This window comes from Leptinotarsa decemlineata, unplaced genomic scaffold (assembly GCF_025532065.1).
Source record: "Leptinotarsa decemlineata unplaced genomic scaffold, Ldec_3_MD MMD2_tig00000008_RagTag_RagTag, whole genome shotgun sequence".
NCBI classification, from domain to species: domain Eukaryota; kingdom Metazoa; phylum Arthropoda; class Insecta; order Coleoptera; family Chrysomelidae; genus Leptinotarsa; species Leptinotarsa decemlineata.
The window spans coordinates 5,389,987-5,416,996 of record NW_027412537.1 but is presented as its reverse complement, the minus strand read 5'-3'; the positions used below and the strand labels follow the sequence as shown (position 1 = coordinate 5,416,996).

Below are 27,010 nucleotides of genomic sequence, written 5' to 3'. Positions count from 1 at the left end.
GGATTCTATGACTCAGTCGCGTGTTTTCGCATTTGACAGTATTTCAGCGACTCCCGCGATTTTCAATAGAAATATCTCGTGCTGATCGTATTGATTTTTAATCTCGTGATAGAGCTTGATTATTTAATCTGTTATCATGGAAGTTCAGTCAATTATTATTGATGATATCCAGAAACTGAGGGAAAACACGGTGCAAAATATATTCAGTGAAAGTGAGGATGCAGAAATTAGAAGGTATAATTTTTTTAATATTTATATGATGACTGCTATTTAAAACACCATAAGAAATGTCACCAAGTAGCAAATTGGTGTGATATTTTTAAACTTTTTTAATGGATAGAAAGATAGATATTTATTTGATCATATTATGTATAAAATACATTTAAAATACAAGTCAGAAAAAAAATAGGTGCAAGGTACAAATTTTTCTATAAAATAAAATAAACAGTAAATTTGTAACAATTTTACAAGGTACATTATAACATATTCAAATTAAGTGTGGAGGTTCGGCGAGCATCTTCCTTGCGTCAAAAGTGTGTCTACGCACATGTTCTAAATATTCTGAAGTGGAATAAAAACAGTTTTTTTAAATATTTTTTATAACTTCTTTAAAACAAAACATATTCATATTTTTAATACTGGCAGAAAGTGCATTATACAATTTAAAATCATAGGAGTTTTTTTGTGATTCCATCAGCCTGAAACATTGAGGTCTAATAAAATTGCTGTTACGTGTATCATGATTGTGTAAACTGGATTGCTTGGGAAACAAGGGGGCCCTTTTGTGAATATCTAATAGGCTTGAGTAAACATACAGAGAAGGCACCGACATAATTTCAGGAGTGATGAATGCTTCACGGCAAGAATCCCTAAAACCTATATGAGCAAGAATTCTCAGAGCTTTTTTCTGTAATATAAAAATGCATTGGGCATCACTAGAATTTCCCCAAAGTAGAATACCGTAAGAAATGTGAGACTGTATGAACGAGCAAAATACTATTTTCAACGTAGTGAAATTTGTTATTGGTTTCAGCTGTATAAGTAAAAATAAGGCACTCGATAGTTTACTTTTCAAACTTGAAATGTGGCTTGACCAATTTAGCCTCTTATCCAGAGTAAAACCCAATAATTTGAGACACATTCATGTTTTGTGATTTTTCCTTATACATCATGAGTTTGTTGACACTGAACCAGTGCTCCGCCTTTTCTTGTATTTCCATAGACTTATGAACAAGAGCTGAATAATTCATAGAAAAGTATATCAAGGATGTATCATCAGCAAATAGTACACTGTGGCATGGCTTCACTTAGTTGTAAAAATCATTGATGTAAATTACGAACAAAAGCGGGCTCAAAACTGATCCCTGCGGTACACCTAGGTCAATCGGCCACAGCTCAGTAAATGTGTTGTTATAAAAAGCTCTCTGGAAACGATTATTCAGGTAAGTTTCAATCAAACCCAAAGGACTACCTCTTACACCATAATATGACAGAGTTTCGAGTAAAATGCTGTAGGAAACACAGTCAAAGGCCCTTGACAGGTCCAATAGTGTGACCCCCACAACCTTCCCGGTTTCAAGTCCCTCAATTATGCCTCTGACAACACTTATAGTAGCATCGGTGGTAGAGCAGTTTTCGCGAAAACCAAATTGATAACTGCAAAAAAATTGTTGATTTCTAAATATTTGGTGAGTCTTTTCTTAATTAATTCTATCTATTATAAGATACTTATAATAGAAATAGGTCTGTGGTTATCGACAATCTCTTTGTTACCTTTCTTGTGGAGAGGTATCACTTTTGAAATTTTGAAATTAACCTGATTTAAAGATACGATTAATCAAATAGGTAAATGGGACAAAAATAATATCCATAGTCTTCAATAATTCGACTATTTATTCCATTGATATCCGGACAAGCTGAATTTTTCAAAGATGTAATGATTTTTTATACTTCATCACATGTAACAGGAATTTGAACGATTTCTGTAATAACACCAAAGTAACATGTTTTCGATGACATTTTATTTAAATTGAATTACAAAATTTATTTGGCAGTTTCAAATAATACCACCAGTTTTGGTTGATCAAAATATATAAAAAATTATAATTATGAGTCTACTCTATACTTTTCTAATATTTTTCGTTTACTAAAATTGGTATAAACTTACAGTGTCACACACTTAAGATGAAGACACCTTGTATTTTGGTCATTTTTGAAAGCAGATTTTTGATTTTTGATACAGGAACAGATTTTCTTGGGCCGCATTTTTCGCAATATTTAGCCCCCGAGTGAAAACCTTGACCCCACCTACTACGTACCTGGGAAAAGGGCACATTTTCCTTGCCTTCAATTGTTTCATGGTTTTTATGCATTGAGGGAAATACTCATCAATATTTTGATCAAATATTCATTTCTATTTTCAAATCATGAGCATCATATACATAATTCATCAGAAATCAATCGAAACCCTTTATACAAAATTATCACCCTTTTTGCTTATATTATCATAAAGTTAAGTAGAATTGAAAGGATTTCTCAATTATAAAAAAATCACATCACACGAGAAATTGATGGTTATGGTCCGTTTATTGTTGAGTTGACAGTTGGCGACAATTCGAAGAGTATGAAAAATTTGATGAAAGAGGAAATGGATGTATTACAACATCTTATTGCGAATGTTTTATTCTTTTTTATTTTTTGTCTGAGATATCAATAGTTATCCTTTATTTAAAAAAAGCGAAGTTGATTGCATAAAAAGATACAACGAGAAAATCATAAGTATATCGTGTTTGTAAGGTAGGTCTAGCTCACTCTCGTTAGTTTCTCGAGGCTAGCGTTATCAATTTTTTCCGCATTATATACGCTATCCCTAAGAACCTGGCAATAACTTTGGTTTTTCTTCGGGATTAAATCCTTTGACGATGAAGGCGAACGTGACACTTTCACCACCGCATTCGCCAAATTCCAGAGGTAACATGATCTATTTCAAATCTTGATAATCATTTCAGCACGTGTTTCTTTTGGTTTCTTTGGTTTTGGACAGGTATTGATTCGATCAGTTTCATACTTCTCAAATGTTTTTTGACAAAGAAGGAGTTTTGGAGGCATAGATAAAAAGTTTATCCTGACACAGTTCTTGTTGAAGCAGAGCCTGTTGCTTTTTCAAGGCTTGTGATCTCCATGTCGATCAACATGACTTCTTAGATTGTTTAAACTTGTTGCTTGGCCTCTTTAAAGCATAAAGCTTATTTTTCCAAGGAAAAACAAAGGAAGATACTCCCAGCAGACGGGTCTGGTTTCAACTGGTTGCCTTGCAGTGATAGCAGTCGATGTCGAAATTACTTACCGCCTTTGGGAGTCTCGTTTATCTTTGATATTCGTAGACTGAGTCATCCGTCGATGCCATAGATGACTTCTTCGTAAGGTGAGATGTCATCGACTTTTCCTTAACGTACACTTTCTTGACAATTGACGTGAAAAATATGGAATGATGTCAAACAAACTCTCTGTTTTTTTACAGAATATATCGATATTTTTTATTAACGGACAAATCAGTCACAAATAATAAGAAAACTAGATTCTTTATACAAAATACTTGTTAATTTTATCATCCGAACTTTTTTTCTTCGTTACTGTTCTCAATAAAAAGTTGGTCTCAATAATGATCAATGTTAATATTTGACAAAAAATCGTTCAATAAATTATTCAACAGAACATCGCTAGCTCAAACCCTCTGAGTGAACTAATTTGATTGATTAATATACGTAAGACAAACCTATTTTTCTACAGGTGTTACTGTTTAGGAAGCTGAGTCATCACAAAAAACCTAAAAATAAATGGTTTGAAATATTAACGTACTTAGTCAGTTTAACGACCCGATATATTCACTCAACGTTTTTGGACGAATGTTTTTTTGAATAAAATTTAACGAAAAGTAAACAGAATTATTCGGCAGTTGTTGTTTTTCTTGGCAAGTTGAAAACAAAACCAGTCAAAGGAGATGAATGGTCGTTCAAAACAATAACTTCAACTTTTTGTCAAACAAAAACTTTCGGAACCATTTTTTTTTCAATTTCATTATTCACTTCACTTTTCACATACAAAATACTCAACGCCACAATTTGTTAGTGAAAATAGACAATAATGACAAATGTTAAGGAGCTCACTACACTAATTTTTCAACCAATTCACTTCATTCAGGCACTTTCCAAATGCGAAAATCCACGAAAAGAAGACCATGTTTACTGTATGGTAGTCAGCAGCTAATGTAATTCAACATAACTCTCTGCAATCGGGCCAATAGAGAAGGTCTGACAACGTCCGTCCACACGTTTCACAAATCACCTTCCTAAAATTGAGCGAATTAAGCGTAGAAGTTCTGCCCAACCCACCTTATTCCCAAGACCTCTCACCAATCGACTACAATCTTTTCAAGCACTTTCATTACTTTCTCACCGGCCTTTGTCGACTTCATCGAATCCCGAATGCCCAATTTTCATTCTGACGGAATTAACCAACGTTACGTTGGTAAAAGTGCACCGATTCAAATGGCGCTTATTTTGATTGAACTGAATGATTATTCACTGAGATATTACAGTTTAAAGTAGACTCACAAAAACGGACAAATCTTTTTAAACAACCTAATTGTTTTTTTTTATTTTTTTTTTCTGATTGATTCGGCCGTTACTTGATGAAGCTCCATAGTAATTTCAAAAACTACACCTCACCTCATCTCCACAAAGTTTGTGGAAATTAAATCGTGAGGTGTAGTTTTTGAAATTAATTGTTCAGAGCTTTCACTACTTTCCTGCGAATCACCACTGAGAATCAATACATAAACAAATGGAAAATAATCTGAATTGGAAGATAAAGTCTTTACCATCTGATCACACGTTGGAACTAAATAAATACCCAAATGAAAATATTTCTGTTATCATCTTGAAGTTAATGCTATCAAGGTATATTTTTAGAATGTTTGGTAGGGAAGGGAATTGAGCTGAAAGCTCTGTAATTTCAGATTAATTCATTTAGATAGACTTTCCAGTACTAACCTCTTTCTATATCTACCTCCTCTCCACAGATAGACTTGTGCACATTGCCAATTGTTCAAATCAATTTAATGCAGAATGCAACAGACTGTTGGTTGACACTGAAAGTCCCAGCAATCTGGAAATGACCTCTGACTTTATGCCTCCAACTGTCAACTACGAACTGCCTTATAAGGTACTGTTATCGAGTAGAGAAGACTGAATCCTCCAGGAGAAGGAAATAGTAAGAGCAGATAGTTGTTGGTTCACAGATGGATCAAAAACACCTTCCGGATCTGGTTCAGATGTTTTCAGTCGCAGACCCATGACAGAGATATTAACCTGCCAAGGAACCTATGCGACTGTATTTCAAGCAGAAATTTACGCTATTGAATTGTGTGCGGAAAGATTGGAGAATTCCAACCTCATTCAAAAGTCAATAAAAATATTCTCGGACAACCGGCGTTGAAAGCTCTTAGCTCCTACCGAGCAAAATCTAAATTGGTAGCAAAATGCCAAAAATAACTAAGTCCTCCATTGGAAAACTTAGCAAATAGTATCTGGTTTGGATTCCTGGCCATACTGGCATGGAAGGTAATGCGGCTGCTGACTCCCTTGTGAAGGAGGGTGCTGCAAGCAGCTTCATCGGACCAGAACCTGTCAAAGATTGAACATCTGGAAGGCAAGAAGATTCATGGACTTCTGACAAAATCTTTCAGAATTGGCTCACTCCAAGGCGTTTATTCACCCTTCCAAGCTTGATACTAAACAGTTGTTGGACTACATACAGTAAGGATGAACTACGATGTCTAACAGGCCTCCTTACTGGTCATTGTCATTTGAATCATCAAATGCAGAGACTCGGACTGCCGGAAAGCAAAGTGTGTCGCCTCTGTTTGGAAAATGATGAAACAGCAGAGCCCATACTTTTTGCCTGCCCTGCTGCAGATCGAATCAGGTTTTCAGAGTTTGGTAGAACCACACTCTTACCATCTGACCTGAAAGATCACTCACCATATAAACTAATCGGCTTCGTTAAGAAGCTGGGTTCATTTGGTCGAGTGTGAATAGGTGTGAGCTACAATAAACCCTTGCGGGTTGCGGCGGATAGTCGAATAGACCCACTCACTTTGCACCTGTCTCGACCTGACTCACATCTCTGATATTCGATATTGTATTTTGAATATAAAGTAACTGCAATTGGAAAATATTCGAATTTAAAAACTCCCTAGTAAGTAAACAAGTGAATGAGCGACTGATGGATATTCCAACTTGGAATGTCCAACACAGAAGTGATGACACATGGATTGTTTCTCGATATTGTTGTCAATGTCATAGATGTAGTGTATCCATAATCAAATTCTTCAGAAGCAACTTTTCACGTCTATGTTCATGGTATCGAATAACAGGCTTTACACGTATTACACAGGATCCATTATAATAGAACTTTTGGATTAAACATTATTTAATGTATTCGAGGAGTTATGAATTTAATGTGTCCAATTGGATAATCAAATGTGCATCGCAATCTTAGTGTTTTGCAGAGTGCCGCAGGGACCTGCATTAGGTTCGATAATATTTTCAATACATATTAATGGTCTACTAACACTCCAGAGTATTGGTAATACATATATCGCATAAACAGACCAGAAAAAATTAATGTGATCTGATATTGCCTCATTCTTTACACGGGTAGAAACACCCTCGTTTAGAAGTCCAAATTTCAGTATTTTTATTATTCTGTGTTCACTCACAAAGTGGCAATTAGGACCCATTTCTGCCGAAATAGGCAAAGTACCCATCAGTTTAACATCATTTCTAATGAAAACGATGAATAGGCTGCTAGACCGATAATAAGAGACTAGACAATCGAAGAAAGACCTCTTAGTGCTCGTCATTGTGTGTCAAGCTGGGAAATCGAGAGATCTAGCACTGGACAATCTCAGCAGGCTACTATCTAAGTCTCTAGAAGACAAAGAAATGGCGGCATAGAGGTGGCTTTTAACAACGCCTCCACGAAGGCACTCATTGGGAAAAAGAGTAGTTCTAAACATTATTTGCTGGTGGACAAAAGCTAGTTCAGAAAGGAGAAGAATATCCACCACTCTAAAAGAGACTAATATATGGGTAAAAGCGGAAAGGGATTGCCCACAAGGAGAATTTTAATCTCCACTGCTTAGGCGACCCTAGACCTAGACCTAGACCAGAAGAAGGCTTGCATTGCCTTGGATATGCGGACGATCTGGCGGTAATCACCAGGGGAAAATTTGGTGACGTTATATCAAAGTGCATAGTCGAGAGGTGGTGTGAGTATGAGAATCTCTCGGTTACTGCCAAAAAACTACCGTCGTTGTTTTAACAAAAAAAGAGCAATCAGAGGACTGAAACCATCGATGTTCAACAAGGTGGATATTCCATTCGCCACGGAAGTCAAATATCTGGGGTAGACCTTCGATGATAGGCTTACGTGGAATCTCCACATTCAAAAAACAGCTCATAAGACCAGGATGGCCCTGGGAATCTGCGGAGGAATGTGCGAAAAAAACCAAGGGGGTTGAACCCAAAAATGACACTATGACATAAGGGTAGTGAGACCCATAATAATACATGGTGCCGTAACATGGTGCACAACAAAAAAGCAATCGGGGACGAATAGACAAATGTTGGCATTCCTGACTGCCACGGAAGCCATAAGAACGACCCCAACTGCAGCTCTTCTGGCCTTTCTGGGTTCTTTCTGGTTCTGGTTCTTTCAGGTTTTGCTTGGCCTTTCACCACTAAACATCTATATTCAAAGAGATGCCAGAATTGTAACACAGGCTGAAACTGAACAACGAACTGAAGGTAGATCCAATGCTAGAAATGTTTTTTTCTCTTTTCTCTTAAATTCTGTTAATTGATTTGTATTTGTATACATAAATATATATTATTACTTGAAAAAAAATTGTATAAAATCTTCAAAACTATCACATCAAGCAGAGAGGACTAAAAAACCACCCCTTAATTCAATTGTGTCGTCAATGTAACTAACAGAAAAGTTTTTTTCATATAAAATTGTAGATGGATTTGAAAGTAACAAAAATTTCAAAAATTTAGCCCCGTCAGTTCTCATTGGCCTCCCAGTATACCCAATGAATTTTTTAGTGACATATAAAAATCACCATAGTACACAAAATGAAATGAGTGCAGCATCTTGTACTCTCTGAAAAATCTAATTTCACTTCATTCGAACATATGCGAGATCTGAAAATAGCAGTCGTAGTTGAGGCTTTCACATTTCATTGAAATAATGAGCATCTTTAAAGAAACATGGCACGGCTATTATTAATACAACGTGATTCATGTAAATAACATAAAATTATCGCAGCAGTACTTCAAAGAAAGAATGAATGAAGTGGAAAGATCGTTAAATATCATAAGTGCTGAAATTCCTAAAGATAGTTATTTCCGTACGAAATTCAGAACTAAAAATGTAACAGGAAAGGAGAGTAGTTATACATTCCTGTAAAGGTATGCGTGAAATTTGTCCCAGAAACCTTGCCAACTCATAAATTGCTCAGCGACTTTGCATGCTGACAGAAATGTGCTGCAAATTATACCATAAATTGTTTCTTTTGTACGGCGGTCCACCCTCAAATTTTGTTTCGTTGAGAGACGGTCCTTCCCATTTCAAGGATTATGACTGTCGGGAAATGTCCTGTAGTGCCTTGGCGATAATTATGTAAATCATGAAATGAATAATAATATCCTTTGTTATTTAGTCATGTGGTTAATTTATTGCCTCTTAAGTTTGTTATTATTTGTCATTGAAATTAGCAGACGTGAAAAATAATTGCGGATAGTTTGTCGATTTGTTTTGATTTCTTAGATGATCCATATAAACCCTTATGAACAGTTTGACTTCCCTATATCTTCCAATATGTAAATTGGCCGATTTAACTAAATTTATTGTGAGATTTCATCAAATAGTTTACAAAACCGCCGTCTTGTACTACCGCTGAATGGGAGAAGGAGATATTAAGAGCAGATAGTTGTTGGTTCACAAATGGATCAAAAACACCTTCCGGTTCTGGTGCAGGTGTTTTTAGTCGCAGACCCAGGACAGAGTTATCTACCTGCCTAGGAACTCATGCGATAGTATTTCAAGCGGAAATTTACGCTATTGAAGGCAATGAAGCTGCTAACTCTCTTGCATTGGAGGGTGCTAAGGTGCTGCAAGTGGCTTCATTGAACCAGAACCTGTCATTGGCATCGCATTGGGCTTTGCCAAACAAACACTGAACACCTGGATGGCAAGAAGATTTATATACTTCTGGCAGAATCTTCCAGGATTGGCTCACTACAAGGCGTTGATTCAACATCACTCGTGGTGCTGTTATTTCATAATCGAATGGTATCTCAACGATGGTTACATCCAAAGGTGTGTGTGTCTAGGCCATTAGAATGTAGAGGGTGACCACAGAAGTACTCGCTGGTAGTTATTTGAAAAATATCACTGTATTTAGAAAGTACACAATCTATAAAGCATTTGTTTCAAGTTTGAAGACGCTGCATTGTTTAGTATCTGTTTGGCAGCCATCAATAGCGAACGTTTCCGATGAATTTGTGGTAAACTACTTTCATTTGCTAGGCTTCAGCCCAACCAATATAGAAGCTGAATTGGATTCTACTCTAGGCGAGTCTGCTCCTTCGTTTACAACACTAAAATATTGGGTAGCGGAGTTTAAACGAGCTGCCAAGATGAGCATCGCAGTGGTCGACTAAATGAGGTGGCGACTCCAACACGGTGTAGAAAATCCACAAAGCAGTACTGAATGATCATCGACTGAAAGTGAGCGAGCTAGCAGACTTAGTAGACATTTCAAAAAGTGCGGTACATCGTATATTATATGAAAATTTGGACATGTGTGTGCTGTGTGCAAGATGGGTGCCGCGTTTGCTCACAGTCAAGCAAAAACAGTATCGTGAAGATGTTTCAGTTGAATGTTTAGCGAAGTTTCACATCAATAAAGCAGAATTCTTCGGTCGTTTTGAAAACCATGGACGAAACATGGGTCCATCACTTAACACCCAATCAAAACAGTGGACTCAGAAGAGGGAACTAGCTCCAAAGAAGGCAAAGATCGTTTCATCTGCAGGTAAGGTCATGACATCGATTTATAGGACAATGCACCAGTGCGGGACCCTACCGTGAAATAACCCTCTTTTCCTAGCTAGTTATGGGATCCTAGATCATGTAGCAAAGATTCCAACCCTGAGTCTACAGAGAAGATGGACGCCGACAACAAAGGATCGAGAACGGGGGCTTCTCACTCTAACTCCTGATCTTGTTAGGTGGTTAAGTCATGAAGTGACTTAATTACTTTCTCAATAGCAGGATATCTCATGAATCTGACTTGCACCAACCTCTTGGGCAGCAGAAGCAAAAACATCTGCAGCAGGAGAGGAAAGGAACCCCTCTGGCGTAGGTTTTCAAACGCTCACGCTCAAACGATAATTTGCCAAGACCAGAGACAGAAAAGCCCTGCTTGGATGGATTTAAGTCAGGTGTAGTCGATTCACAGATGTACTCATATAGGAAGGTTGCTGGTGTAGAAATCTTGTATCTTGAGCATCCGACAACCTCAATATCGACAAATTCACAAACATTTTTTCAGTACACCATCATGACCGCCTTACAGGATATTTCAAAAGATAGCCAACTAGTACGAATCCAGAGCTGCATATTCCGGCCTGGGAGATATAGCTTTCTCAAGAAGATCACGAAAACGCTTCTAGGCTTGTGGGTGCAATTATTACTCTGCAGCCATGACAAGGCTACAAAGAAATGCATCAAAGAAGACCTACTTCTTGAGCCACGTATTTGTATTGCTTCCCTACCTGATGAAGGTAGTTGATAACTGATCGTCAATCAGGTATTCACTAGATTGAGAACAATAACGATTCCATTTGAATTCAAAATGTTTTATTACACAATTAAGTTCCGATTATGATCTTGAGAATTCTGGATATCCTATATGAGCTGTTGGTATTCAAGATGGAGTTTCATTGAAGGACTGATGTCTCATTTTCTTGTGGTTATGTAAATCGGTGTGACAATTCGTTTTTCATTTCGGTCTCTTGTATATGTTCTTGTATTGGCATTTTATCACTGTACTACTCTGTTTTGGTGACCTAGCCTTCATTTTATCAGTTTGAAAGAAATTATCGACAGTAATCCCACAAAAACTTCAAAACTTCGTCAATAAATTTTCATTATTCGACGAAAACGTTGTTATTTAACAATATCATGAGAGTAACCATTTTGATAATACCACGAATCCGTAGGACAAGTCGTTTTTTTATGCTAAAAAATTAAGTTTGAATTTCAAAGAGTTGATTTATCTGAGAAAATTGTTAGTTCGAGTAGTATTTGCAAATATTATTTCCTGAAATGAATCGATATAAGAATCAAATTAAATCAATTTTATTAATGACATGGTAATTTTAAGGCTGCCAGTGTTATCGCTTACAATTATTTATAATAATAGTAATATTTCTGGAGAAAATCCTTCAAAAACATGCAAATAAATCTAACAAACAATATAAATGAATAAAAATGAAGATATAAAATACAGAGCTTAGGCTGGCGAAGAGTAAATGAGTACAAATTAAAAAATATAAATACAGTAGCAAACCTAAAAATATAAATAAGTAAGCGAATGAATATGAGTTCGTAAGTGTAACAAGAGTAGGAAGAATCATCAAAGTAGGTACTGCTGAACTGAATAATAAATCCCATTAGCCAGAAGAATTTTGAGCGCTTCTCTGAATCTATTGTACAACATGTTTTCTTTAATTCGGACTGATTGGTGATTGAGTAGTTCAAATTGAGTCCCTAATTAAGGAGGTCCCTAATTTCTATGTTTTTACCACTTTTAATTGTAACTAACGTAACTGCAGTTTCGTCCTATATGGACATTCTAAAACTTATACAATTAACTTTATATAGTTTTATAGTTTTTAGTTTTATAAAGTTTATTGTATAAGTTTGAGAATGTCCATATAGGATGAAACTGCAGTTACGTTACTTACAATTAAAAGTGGTGAAAAACATAGAAATTTTCATTTCTCTTTTCATTATGATCTCCTACCACGTAGTAACGGCTACATCCATCAATTCAGTTCTATATTGATATTGTGAATGCAGGTTTCACAAGAAAACGAGTGGATCACACAAGACAAACGATGTTTATTTATTAAAGAGATTTCCAAAATGTACAATGAAGCTACCGTTATGATACCATGAGCTTTGAAAAGAGTTTTGCATGTAGCCCGGGAAGCAGCTTCACACATGTATCGGACAGCTCTTTTTTGTAGAACAAAAATCATTTGAAATGAACCTCTGGAGCTAACTCCCCAGAAGGCTATTCCCTATCCAATATGGAAATCTATGAGGCCAAAATAGACGCTTCTTGAATAGAAACAGCCTAGTTCTGTAGAGATGACTCTCAGGACGTAGTAACCTGATGCAACCTTCTTGCTTAAGTTTATTGTATGGTCCTTGAACTTCCATGTATCATCTACGTTCAGCCCAAGAAAATTAAAAAATTACCGGAAAATAACAATTTTATAAAAAAAAAAAAATTTAATTACAAAGAAATAGCATACAAGCAACAACCAAATAAATAAAAAAAATTAAATATTATTAAAAGCTGAAAATTAAAAAAATAAAAATATTATTAACAAAAAATGAAAAATTAAAATTAAAAAATTTCAAACGAAGTTATGTCACGGCGTTTCGATTGTTAGTATCCAGTTATCACCAGGAGATGATTGTGGATACTAACAATCGAAACTTGGTTTGAAATTTTTTAATTTTAATTTTCCAGTTTTTGTTAAAAATATTTTGAATTTTTTTAATTTTCAGCTTTTATTGATATTTCAATTTTTTGATTTGTTACTTGTATGTTATTTCTTTGTAATTTCAGTACATTGTTTAATAAAATTGTTATTTTCGGTTAATCTTTTTAATTTTTTCAGGGACTTCAAATCAATTCATATTATATTAGACAATGAAAGTCCGAACTGATGAAATACAAAATGACCATCGATATTTTCCGATTCCGGAGAGGGACCCTGAAAATCAGCTACCAAGCCCAAGGAAGGCAGCAGGCGCGCAAAGGAGGGTTACAAATAAGGCAGCAGACGCTCGTGTTAATAAAAATAAATACTTTTTTCAAATGAAGAAATACATGTAAAGTGAGTTCGAATTATATCAAAGAGGTTACGTGCAGCCCGCGAATAGATCAAGCAATAATGTCGATAATTCTGTCAAATACAGATCGCGAGTATTCAAACGGAAATAAATATGAAATGGAGAGTTACAAACAAACAAACATCATACATACAGGTGAAGCTAACAAAAGCGTGTTAATAAAATAAAATAATCAATATACTTTTTTCAAATGAAGAAATACATGGAGGTTACGTACAGCGCCATCTGCCCGCGAATATATCAAGCAATAATGTCGATAATTCTGGAGCCACAAACAAACAAATATACATACATACATACAGGTGAAGCTAATAAAAGCGTGTTAATAAAAATTAGTCCTAAAAATTGGCATCATTTTTCAGGATACAAGAAGAATTCCCAATTCCGTTTTGCATTTTTCACGAGCTCTAACGACATACTTTTTTTTGCAGTTCTGAATCATCGGAGCTGATATTAGGACAGACGACGCCTCTTGGAAATATCTCAGAACTGACGGAGAGCCTAATTTTAACATCTGCATCCAATGTGAATCCACAAACACTCGATTCCTTCAACATTTCGTGCATCATCTCGTGTGCACCGGAGCTACCAGAATCCCCGTTGCACGATGAAGTCATCTACCACAAAATAGAAGTCATTGATTCGGGTTGCTCGAGAATACTACAATATTTTGACCCGGCGGCAGACCTCATTCATCAAGTGAGTCTATTATTAACACTATTTAGATAGGAAATCGCTAATAACTTCCGTTCGGCATTCATACTAGCGTAGTCTACTATTATGATAGCTTATACGATGTAAACGATATTGAATTTATATAATGTGTTGAAGATTGTATTCTGCCTGTGTTAGAAAATAGAAAAGCTCAGGAGTTTCTTTTTTTCCATGCCGACTGATTTGTTTATTGCTTTCTCAACAAATTTCTCATGATACTCATTCAAACGATGTTGTTTCATAAATAGGCGTAAACAGACCTGTCCTTTCAATAAGGTTTTCTCGGTTATGTTTATTCATGATGACGCTACAATGTTAGCTAAACACGTTCAGAATCAAAAAATTGTTCGTCAAAATTGTTTAATTGTTACCATGGATAGTGTTATTAATTTTCATCAAGTAACTGGTCAGTCCATTCATAATTTGGTTATGTTTGTTCCCAAGTATGTGAGACATCTTTGCATCTTTTATTCCAGATATTTCAGACATCATCTTTTCGATATGAATGATCGTCATTCACTCTTCGCGGTTTATGATTTCAACCGTGAAGAAAGATTACTTTGGTATTCTGTATCTGTAGAGTAGGGAGGGTGAGTGTAGACCTACAGCACTTGGGCCACATGTGACCTATTGTACATCCTCCCAAGGAGTTGTCCTCCCAGGTCATCGTCCATCCTGCCCTTTCCAGGAAGGTGGACAGGTCACTAGTAGACATATCCTTTATATCGGCAGGTGTAGGACAAGACTCGCCGAACAAACACTCTCTTTGGCAACCTTGAGGTGTCTCACGGCGGCCTTCGTGAAGGTTTTGGAAGGTGCAGCGACATTACTGTTGTTGCGCGGCTTCTTCAATCTTACTTGAGCACCGTGGAGGTGCTCAAGTAAGGGCACTTTCCTGCAGGGGCAGCCGGTTCCTTGCCTTTATTTAAGGCGGAGCTCTTGGTTCCCGCCGCAGGAAGTGCCCTTGCTGTTGGAGGTGGAGTGGAGGAGGGTGCACTTATAGTTGCTGCCACTCCTGCCTCCATTGCTATTTTTCTCCTTTTGGCCTCGGCGGCGCAAATGCGTTTACGCCTTAGCCTTTGTATTATATCACGAGTTGATCTGCCATGTACAGCCTCATTCCGAGCGGTAGATTAGGGTGGACATTTCTGTTCATCCCCAGCCACCGCTATAAATTGAGGTGAGCATTTCTATTCAGTCTCGGGATTGGTTTTTGTTTTTTCTGAGTCTGTTTTTGAATTTGTTTCATTCATGTGTGTTCTCATGAGTAGCAGGGGAAGAGTTGGTCACTCTGGCAGAGTCCCGCATTACCAGAGGAAGGCTGATTACAATGAGGTTTCGCCCGGTTACTTTGGTGTTATGTGGTCAGTGAATATGTTTGATTGTCATTTTTCCAAGTATCCCGTGATTTAAGTTTTAACCAATTTCTTGTATCTTGATGAATCTCTTGGAAAGAGTACACCAATTCTTCCTTCCCCCATTATTATAAATTGTAAAAGAGCTAGATTCTCATTGTTTCCGCCACTATTTCCAACCAGTCAAGTATCTGCTCCCTGTCCAATTTATTAACACATTCAGTGGATACGGGACGATTTTTTATTTGTTAGTATTTTTGTTGACATTTTTGCTCTAAATCATCCATTGATATTTTTGTTGTTTTCCAATGGTCTGTCTGTTCTTATCAGTCCCAAATACTAAATCACCCCGAAGTTTTAGAGGGGCTAGTTCTTTGGTCTCAGTCATCTCGATGAGTGCTACCATAAATGATTTGGATGAGTCTATGTTAAGCCCTTCTCTTCGGGGTCATACTTAGAGCCTGGTTCCCTTTGCGTGTACTCTACATCCAATGTGACTTACACTACTTACAAGCTTGTTGCTACCCGTAACACAACTGTTTCCTCTATAATGGTTCTTGTGTCTCAGCTTGTTTCTCTTCTCGAAGTTTGAGAGATTCTACGGCGATTCTACGCCCTCACTAGCTGAAAGTACTTCTTTGTTATTTTAAGCATATTCTGCTTTTCCTTTGCTGGCATAAAACCGTTTCCGTTGCCATAACTGACCCAGATGCATATTTGTCTGGATGCAGAGGTTTATTGGCCAATCAAATAGTCTTATTATACTTTTAATGAAAGTGACATGATTCAGTATCTCTCACAAATATTTGTGGTCTTCAACTCCACATTGAATGGATAGAATAATTTCTTTTCAGATTGACAATATAAGTGGTTGTTTTTGAAATATTTGCCTCAATTTCAAATGACATAAAAATAGACAGAGGAACTTTCAATACTGTTTCATATTTGTTATAATCTGATATACACCAATTTGTAATGCAACGTTTCGTTCATTACATTACTTCATCACCTTTTTTTTATACGGACCTGTATTGTAATAATAGCTGTATTTGTTATTACAGTCGCTATAAAAATCAGCTGAAAAATGGCCTGTATATTATCTCCAGCGATTTAATTCTAACGTTAATCACCACTTTCTATAGACACTGCCCTCTAAGTATTTTAAGGAGTTTTCTGCAGTTGCATAAGACTAGGTTATTGTGATTTTTTAGAATTGCCTTTGAATATTCGAAAATACTAATAAAACAGTGTCAAATGGCATCTCGAATATTCAACTATAGTACAGTTCCATATTAGTAGTCACTAAATTCTCAGAAATATTATTGCATTAAAACCAAAACATTATTGTGAAGGTACGCCACTGTCAGTCACAAATTAAAGCAAAAGCATCAGTCATTTCTGGGAATTTAGTGCCTACTATTTTGTAAATATAGTATAGTTGTCCTTAGCTACAATTGTTTCAAGAAATCTGAACTATTCTGAAATAGAATTTATTGACATTCTGTCATAAAAATATTTTTATATTCTGAATGCAATTTGCTAAATAATTATCGAAAGGAAAATGGAGAGAAATGAGACCAGTGCCACAGATCGTATATTGAATTTTGAAATGGACTGTTTATGCACACCCTGTATACAGGTTGTTTCAAATTCGATCCTCACCATTGGAATCTCGAAAACTATGAGAGATACGAAGATGGTGTCGTTGAGAAAATTCTGAAATTCCGAGTATATCCGGAGATATCCGGATATCCGTATTTTTTCCTCAGCTTTTCAAATGAACCAAACTCGGTGAGATTTTGTTCCAATAACTTGAACACAGTTCGATGTGGTTGTCGTCTTTCGGGATACAAGTTCAAATACATTTCCGATTTCCAAACACTGTTACTATCGTATTTGTAATAAATTAGTATCATATCTCTTTTTTCTTCATTCGTGAAAACCATTTTTCGACAAAAATTCAAAAACTTGTACAATTACAAAATGTCATTGAGTGTAACAAATTGATATCAAATTTAGAAACATCAAAGTCAAAGCATATTATGATAAGAATTAATTTTTTTTCAATATCTCCAATTTTTCTAAAAAGTATGATATCTTATGATACATCATTGAAAAGGTAAAATCTGGTTCTATTCAAAACAGAAAAAATCCAATGTACTGCCTATAAGAAAAAATGAAGTTGATAACGGTGGCCGGAAGACGAAATGTCGGATAGCAAATCTGAAAACACCATTATGTAGCAGGGAAAAAGTGGCAATGCGGAAGTACAATTTATTTTCGAATCCTTCGAAAAATAAAGCCATAAAAAAATAAAAACCCTTTTCCGAAATTTCTGTAATCTGAGAGATTACTATACACATCAACAACCCGATGCACATCAGTATTTGACGAATGCAGCTACTTTCTGTTTTATTTTGAATTAAGTTTACAACATAAAAGATGCATCAATCGGAAAAGAAATATCGATTACCTCATTACACTCGATAGCTGTAAACTATTGTTAGTAAATAGAATCAACTTTCAACATAACCGAGAAAGAAGCAACAAACGATATTTCCATTATCTTTATTAGTGCTCAACACCAAATTCTCAGATATGTGGCGTTTCGTCAAAATAAACCGTAGGTCTGTGTTTATTTTCATTTGGGTTATTCGAATTCCTGCAATACTTCATGCGGAACGTGCAGATTCCGAAATAGATGCCTGACGGTCAAACAGCGTTAAATCAATTTTCTTCGTCGAATTCTTTCAAGGCATACTTCAATTTTTACACGGGACTAGTTTACGCAATAAAAAAAGATCAATCATAGTTGCCTGTTGAACAAAATGTTTTTAAATATCTGGCCGTCCTCTACATTCTAGTCCAGTCATTTTAGGAGGTTTGCTTAGGAAAGTGGACATACTCAGCTGTAAATTTATATAAACTTTGTATTTTGGCATCATAAAAGTATTCTCAAAATTCACATATGATTCGACGGCCGCAACTTCAAAAATTGGGGGTCAAAAGTCAAAAAAACCGACTTTTTGCATGTTTTTTGCCAATATCTCGTTTCCAATGAGTTTTATGCTAATTGTATCAATATTATAGAGAATTGAATTTCCTACAACTTTTGTTTCAAACATTTTTTCATACGATGAATCATTTTTGAGATAGAGGGCAGCGCGAGCGCTGATTAAATATTATTTGAAATCAACTGGTTGTCCCGATCGAAATCAGCTCATTTAAGGTTTATAAATCATTACTTAATGAATAATTATAAATAATTTTCATTTTTTATTAACAAATACATTATATTTAAATATTTTTTTCATTAATTATTTATTTTCAATTAAGTATCAATTTATTTAATAACACTTACCTGCCCGTGTAGTTAGGCCGTGTAGAGGGAAAAATATATATTAGGTACATTATAATTTAAATGTAATCTATAGTAATTATTCTTTAATAAATAAAAATTAATGGAAAAGAAATAAAATTTTAAATAATATTTTTATTAAAAAATCTCATTTGATACATTTGTGAATGTCAAAATTAAAAAAACAGATAAAATAATTAGAAGAATAATGAGTTTTAATTTCAATTTTCTTCTTCTTCATCGCCATCGTCTTCTCGCAACTGTAAAAATTCAAGGGCGTTATCTTCTTCATTGTCATCTTCACCCAGATTCGTTTCCAATTCTTCCATGATTTCTGGATCAAAGGACCTATCTTCGTTAACATCGGTCTCATATGGTACAGCGTTGAGACATTGGCCACAAGCTGAAGAGCATTGCAACCCCGCTTTCCTGCATCCACATCTTGAACCACAACCACTTTTGCAGTTACAGAATATCGTATCTCATCTGGAGCAGATGGTAAAATGGTCATGATAGGTTCTAGCAATCCGTTACACATTGTCCAACCCCATTCCTGGGGTTCCAAATCATGTCCTAACCAAGTTTGAACTTAGTAATGAACACGTTGAAATGTTGGTGAGCTGATCCACTCGGTGGTATATTTGATAACTGCACAGGTTTATTGAGCTTTGTTAGCTTGACATATTGTGCATAACGAAGATGATCGATAGTATCTACAGACTTTGGAGCATTATAAACAGCTAATAAAGTTTGCAATCCACTATTAAATCATCTTTGCACCGGACAGTTTTTTTCTTCAAATTCTGCGGCAAGTTCATCCAAATTAGATAGTTTCTCGAATGTTCTTATAAACGTTTTTTTTCCTTTTTTAAAGAGCGCAGAAGTCGTATCACAGCCGCTTAAAGCGTGAAGGAACAAAATGTGTTTTTAGAACTTGAATATTTGTCGAAACTCTTAGTATATTTTCGTTTTCACATTTGCTTTGCCAACTTTTTTAAAGAAAATTTCTTGTTCAAGAGAAGAGGCTGCCAGGTATAAATTTCAAAGTTATAAAAGAATTTCAGAGTTTACAAATTTTAAACAAGATTTACTAAATTATTTTCTACTTGAAATGCAATTACCGTAAAAGAGAATACAATAAAAATGTAAATAAAGTATATCCCTTAATGACTTTTTGAAATACAGGAATAAATTGCATTATTAAATTCATAGATCGGTTCATTAATGAAAAAAAATTTAAATATAATGTATTTGTTAATAAATAATGAAAATTATTTTTAATTATTTATTAAGTAATAATTTATAAACCTCAAATGAGGTGATTTCGATCGGGACAACCAGTTGATGATTCAAATATTATTTGAATTGAAGGGGTTATTTATTTTAGGAGTGATTAATTTTTGGGAAAGAAAGTTTTTGGCTTTCTACTACTCCATCTTGATACAAAAAAGAAGGATGAGGGAGTCTTCCAAAGAAAGGAAGGAAGTAACTCTATACATGGATGTGTAGATCATGCATGTTACCATTCATTTAAAGTAGAACTCATGTGAATTATATCTGATTTTTATTCCACAACGAATGTTTGAAATACGAACTGAGTAGAGAAAAGTATCTTCTGTATAATTCAGTGTTCATATAAAAGTATTTGTTTCGTTTATATGAAAGTAGCTGTTTCAGGAGGACTTTCTTTCAGTTTGTGTCTGAAAGTTACTTCTTTGCATGATCTACACATCCATGTATAGAGTTACTTCCTTCCTTTCTTTGGAAGACTCCCTCATCCTTCTTTTTTGTATCAAGATGGAGTAGTAGAAAGCCAAAAACTTTCTTTCCCAAATAATATTTAATATGCGATCGCGCTGCCCTCTATCTCAAAAACGATTCGAAGTATGAAAAAATGTTGAAACAAAATATGTAGAGAATTTACTTCTCTACAATATTGTTAATGTATACAATTAGCATAAAACCCACTGGAAACGAGATATTGGCAAAAAACATGTAAAAAGTAGGTTTTTTTGACTTTTGACCCCCAATTTTTGAAGTTGCGGCCGTCAAATCATATGTGAATTTTAAGAATACTTTTATAATGCCAAAATACAAAGTTTATACAAATTTACAGCTGGGTATGTCAACTTTCCGAAATACAGGCCTAAATCGATCTAATCTCAGTGGTTTTCTAATAAATTAAATATCAGAGGTCACTGAAATAATTACGTTTACTACCTCGATTTCATTTCTTGTTCGATTTTGTCTCGACACTGGACATCCATATCATATTTCCTGTCGATAGACAGACAACTTAAAAGTGCTAAAAAAATACCAGGTATACTTATTAGATAATTTACACACGTGTTGACTGTCGACTTGTTTTTTTTCAAGGGAATTAATCATCACAAAATAACTCACGTAAAGTTGGCACTCAGACAATTTCTAAATACCTAAGTACTTGCATTCAGATGTACAGATTGCACAGATAAGATCATGCCAACAGATGTTTTTCAGAAAGTATAATGAATGTCATTATAAATTTGTTCGTTGAAAACCAAATCTCTAATAGTAATAACAATATTTGTTTCATAACTACGATGACGCTTACAAGATAACAAGCAACATAATATGAAATGGCGGCATAGAAATGGGAAGTACTTACCTTACCAGATCTTTTTAGGCACCTCTCGATGATTTTATGTTGGTTAGTTTTGGTGTATGGAGAAAGTGTTTTCTTTGGATTTGTTTTTCGCTAGAGGTTCCCATTCTTCCTATCAACTTTGGTAAATTATAAAAGCTCTCTTGGTCAACATTTCATCACTTTTGTAGAGCAGCAGAGCCTGGGTAGCCAAGATCGAAACAAGAGTTTGTGAGCTCAAAATTTGAAAAGCAACGATTTGTTCCATACAATTAAATATCGTTCTTAATGAATGAATGGAACAGGGGTCAAATGATTACTTTTCCATGTTCTCAACCATATAATTTGGACAATCAAATACAAAAATTGGTTCTTAGAATGTCTGATTGATACGTAGATGAAGTGTAATTTCTGGTTTTGGCCAAAATGTCTCACTCCTTGAGTTAGAACCACACTGCTTCATATTCATAGTTGTGTTTGATTTCCATTTCGACTTTTTTCTTTTATGCATCAATACTTCTATTTCACATTCCCCCATTCTTTTTAGTTATATAAATACAACTCAAAACGCTTTTTTTTAAGTTCGGTAGCTCATTTATTTTAAATAATGTTCAGATATTTCATATGTTAATCACGAGCTATTGGACAAGTAAAACCCATTACACTGTTTACAAGTTCATTGCCAACTTTCCGGTGATGATTCCTGCGTTTTTCAGGATTGTAATTCAAAAATATATGAAAAGTATGACCAGGTACTGAAAAAAACAGAAGCCAATAAAAGCAAAAGATATTTGTTGTAAATATGCCGTACTCATATTAGTTGAAAGAGGAAGGTTTTGGCTTTCTACTTCTTCCATCTGCATTCAAAAAATGTGAGAATCTTCCAAAGAAAGAAAGAAAGCAATTAATTTCAAAATGAACTCTATATAGCAGAAAGCCAAAACCTTTTTTCCCAAAACTAAATCTCCTAAAAAATGAATCCCTTTCAATTTTAAGCATCATATCTGTTGTTTTGCATTTATTTTGGCAGTTACATAATGAAATTATCTAAAAGAACAATTCGTTCAGGCTAGGCTCAACTCACGTACATTGTAGGTTAACGGACTGACACCTATCAGAAAACAACTACTTCCTTGGCTAATACCACGAAGGCCGTTGGATTGTATCCGATAGGCGTCAGTGCAGGATTCTTTACAGAAGTAATTCCTGCATATGCTGTTGGCATTACAACTGCCGAAATCGATTTTCAATATTTGGAACACCGGTTTCGGGCTATTTGGTCACTCGTCAGTACAATGCAGTTACAATGAATTGTAATTCAATTTCTAATTATGGGAAATCATCGACTTCATGTTGTAGATGAGTACCTTGCACTGACAAGTGGCCAAATAGCCCGAAACCGGTCTGCAAGTGTGTTCCAATAATTAAAAATATATTGCGGAAGTTGTATTGCCAACAGCTTATGTAGGAATAATTCAGTGAAGAATCCTGTTCTTTTAGATAATTTGATTTGCAGCTAGTCTTCTAGTATTCCCGATCACTATATGTGAAGTTACATAATGTTCATATGCATTTCATTAGTTCGGACTTCCATTGTCTGATATTATATAAAATGATTTGAAATCCCTGACAGAACTAATAAAAACAAAAAAAAAGTTAAAAAAAATAGTTGAAAATAACAATTATACTAAGCAAAAAAAACCTGAAATGAAATAACAGTGAAATAAAATACAAGTAGAAATAGAAAAATTGAACAAAAATTAAAATAAAAAGTCAAGAGATTTCCAGCCAAGTTACTCCACGACCTTTTGATTGTTAGTATCCACAATCGTCTTCGGGTGATGACTAGAGTAATTCCTCCGAGAGATGACAATTCATTGGTCATTCGAGTACTTTCACTTATCTCCGTGTGAAGTAACTTGGCTTGGAATCTCTTAACTTTTTAATTTTTGTTCAATTGTTCTATTTTTACTTGTATTTTATTTTGTATTTGTATTGTATTGTATTTTTGTATTTCATAATTTTGATGTACTTCAAGCAAGTGCCCTGCTTCCTGCTCTTTTATGGATATGTGATTATCATCCAGATATTTCAAAAATTTGTCAAACATCCTATCATTCAATATTTATTGATTGCCAAATTCTAATTGAAGAAAATCACTATACGAGTATTAGCTTCAAAAATAGTATTTTAGAGCAATAATTGTTCCAAGTGTTTTCTCCGCTACAATCAGAGTGAAGAGTTTATTGACGAAGCGATTGCGACCTTCCTACTGCAATTAGGGTTATAAAAAAAATTGATGAAAGGAGTTCAGTTGTAAAGGTTACAGAAATACGACAATATTAAATCTGCCCCTAGCTTACATTCCTTTGAAGCTAAGCTGAAAAATCAGCTTGTGCTGAAAGCACACTACCTCGTTGACGAATTTCTGCAGAAATGAACTTCCTCTTACCGATTGTTTGAAAAAAATAGCTACTTTCAACATGTTTTCAAGTATAATGGTGCTAGTAATTGTAATTTGTGCATACTCTTCTGTTTACAAGTACTATTCTTCTGTTATGGTGTTAATGGTGCTAGTAATTGTAATTTGTGCATACTCTTCTGTTTACAAGTACTATTCTTCTGTTTACAAATACTCATTTTCGACCCTGATAGTCTAGTTTTGATTTTGATGTTAGGTTGATTGGTGTATATCTATGTTAAGTACATCTGACGTGTTACCCAAGTTTGTATGTTACTTACAATGTAGGCTCCTGTATTGTAATTGCACACTTCTTTAACTGATAAATTGATTGATTGATTGATTAACCCCACATGAACCGAAATATGGAATTTTTAAATTTTCTACCCGTTCCCCCAGCCTCCCCATTTTAGTTTTCAATTATGTATGTAACACTGTAATTGGCGTTACAATAATATACTCGTTTGAATTTGTAATAATTTCCAGCTTACAAATATGGGTATAAAAAAGTTTCTGTTTCTTCCCTTACATTCTAAATAATGTCATGTATTACTAGCTTACTAGCCCTCAGTGTTTCACAATTTTTTTCATGGTCTCACTTTCAACTGACTTATTCAGAGTGACTTGTTTTGAGTTGGACTGCGCTTCATAAATACATAAATCAGAATATTAATGGTGGAAAGTTTAAAATCTACTTTATAATTATCAAAAATACTTAGAGCTGGCGCATGAAAGGTATTAGGCTAATCTCTCTTGAGTATTATAAGAACATTGGCTTTCCAGGCCGCAATCGGGATTAGAGAAGACAAAATCTGGGCTGGTAGACCTTGGCCGAATATTACCGAACATTTCGTCCACAGCGGAAGTTTCATTCTACCAGCCCGTATTTTGTTCTCTCTAATCCCGAGCATCTTTATCATCGGCATCCTGCAATTTTATTTGGAAGGCTTCAACATCTTGAGCGACCATCAATATGGCTTCCGGAAACAAAGATCAACAGGCGACCTTCTATCGTATGTCACCCATATTTGTAATAACGCAATCGAGGAACATGGAGAGTCAAGAGCTGTTGCGATTGATATTTCTAAGGCCTTTGACCCTGTGTGCCATGAGGGTTTGCTGGCAAAACTTTGATGCTATGGCTTGTCGAGTTCTTTTTGTGTATGGCTCTTCAGCTTCCTGAAACAACGTTCCCTGCAAGTGGCCATCGATGGATATCTCTCGAATACTTTCACCATCAACGCTGGTGTTCCCCAGGGATCCATATTGTCTCCAACCCTACTTTTATTGTATATCAGCGAATTATTGGAAAAAACCAAGAATCCAATATATTGCTTTGCTGACGACAGCACACTCGTCTCGTAATTCCATTTGGATTCCAGGACGTCGGCTACGGAGGCACATCTTCACCACCAGCAGGAGGTTGCATATCTTAACGAGGATATAGAAGTGATTTCAAATTGGGGTCAAGTAACCAGGTTGAATTCGATGCTACAAAAACCCAGACATCGGTTTTCTTCAAGAAAATAAATGTCTCTGAGCCGGATATAATAATGTCAGGTCAGACAATTCCGCTTTCTGCTTCGATAAGTTTGTTGGGGATATGTGTGCCAATATGTCTTGGCACAACCATCTCGCTTGAATTACAAAGGCTGCTTCTCAAAAGCTTGGATTACTATTCCGAACCAGAAAACTGTATATACCTCAGCAACTTTTGATACTTCATAAAGCTCAGATCAGATCTTTTTTGGAGAATTGTTCTCATATATGGAGCTCTGACCCTAAACATACCCTGAAGCTGCTGGATTCCATCCAGAAAAGAGCCATCCGCCTGATTGGAGACGCGATCATCACGTGCAATCTTGATAACCTAGAACATCAAAGAAAGGTTGGAGATGTGTCTGTCTTCTATAGATACTTTCACGGGAGGCGTTCAAGTGACTTGACACTTGGTACATATTCGAACCTCATCGTTTTGAGGTTCAACTCAGTACATCTCGAACTTCACTGTTTATGGACTCTTTCATCTGGAGAACTGCAGTAATAATGAATAAACTTTCTGAGAACGTTTTTCCAAATGGATTCAACTTCCAGCGACTCAAATCCAATGTGAATCGCTACATTCTCACAGGCACCGCTCTGAGAGCGGTGCCTGTGCGATTTTCCTGTACTGCTTGTGTTTTGTCCTTGAAAAAATGCAATATCTCTAATTATACGACCAAGCGTTGTCATACTTTACTGTAATATTGATCTTAATTATATTATCTGTAACCATAATTTAATTTTTCCAAGGGATTGTGCAATGATTCCTCACAAAGGTTAATATTCACGTCGGGATTAAACTATTTCCAAGTTTGATAAAAATAGTTGGCAAATAATTTTTCGGGAAATCTCTTCAACTTCATGACTCTCATCTTCATTTCAAGATATTTCTGAATTTTAGACCCTATATTTTTGTATTTGTTTCAGGTTTCAAGTCTCGGTGGAAAGACTTTGGTATATTGCGTAGCGGGTGTTAGCAGATCTGCAAGTATTTGTCTGGCCTACCTTATGAAATATCAAAAATTATCCCTTCTTGAAGCATATAATTACGTGAAACTCCGAAGACCTAGGATAAAACCGAACTGCGGATTTTTCAAGCAACTCATCGAGTATGAAAAACAGCTATTCGGTTGTAACACAGTGGAAATGGTGTTCAACGAGTTCGTGCAAATGGAAATTCCAGACGTTTACCAGTGTGACTACAAGGTGCCAGCAAGTTATGTTAAGAAACGGTGCAAGAATGGGAGATATTGACTCTAGTTCAGTGGGTTTTTGGTAATACTGGACACGTTCAAGTAGAAGAACAACATAACCTATTTATTGGATCTGATTGAAATCAGGAAAATCCAATTCAATAGTACAGCCAAGATAGGCAGAATAAAATCCCATTGAATTATCGAAAAAAATCGAGAAGTCGAATGGAAAGATACTCCATCGAGTTTTTACTAGATATCTAAGATCTTATGGAGAAAAATGCAATAAAATAGAAATGAACCATATATGAATACTGTTAATATCTAATTATTTGTTGAACATGCAAAAAATGATAGTGGTATTTTGAAAACTAATCGTTTTATGATTCGTTTGTTAAATATACAAGGGACCAATTTGAACTGTAGTTTCATTAAACTTCACAAGGCAGAACAGAAAAAGAGCAGACATTTTCTGAAAGC

General features: G+C 35.4%; 1 protein-coding gene across 1 annotated transcript; it reads left to right on the top strand.

Annotated features, from left to right (window-relative positions):
* On the top strand, positions 1-26,950 carry LOC111512348 (dual specificity protein phosphatase 21). Its single transcript, XM_023168490.2, has 3 exons — positions 1-234; positions 13,716-13,983; positions 26,265-26,950. The coding sequence occupies exons 1-3, from the start codon at positions 137-139 to the stop codon at positions 26,589-26,591; spliced, it is 693 nt and encodes a 230-aa protein (XP_023024258.1). The 5' UTR covers positions 1-136; the 3' UTR covers positions 26,592-26,950.
* The last annotated feature ends 60 nt before the right edge of the window (positions 26,951-27,010 follow it).

What these genes read in the sequence shown, in the direction of transcription:
- LOC111512348 (XM_023168490.2), top strand. Translation starts at nt 137, where the DNA reads ATGGAAGTTCAGTCAATTATTATTGATGATATCCAGAAACTGAGGGAA. An exon ending in GAGGATGCAGAAATTAGAAG is followed by an intron (nt 235 to 13,715) that starts GTATAATTTTTT and finishes TTTTTTTTGCAG; the next exon opens with TTCTGAATCATCGGAGCTGA. An exon ending in CGGCAGACCTCATTCATCAA is followed by an intron (nt 13,984 to 26,264) that starts GTGAGTCTATTA and finishes TATTTGTTTCAG; the next exon opens with GTTTCAAGTCTCGGTGGAAA.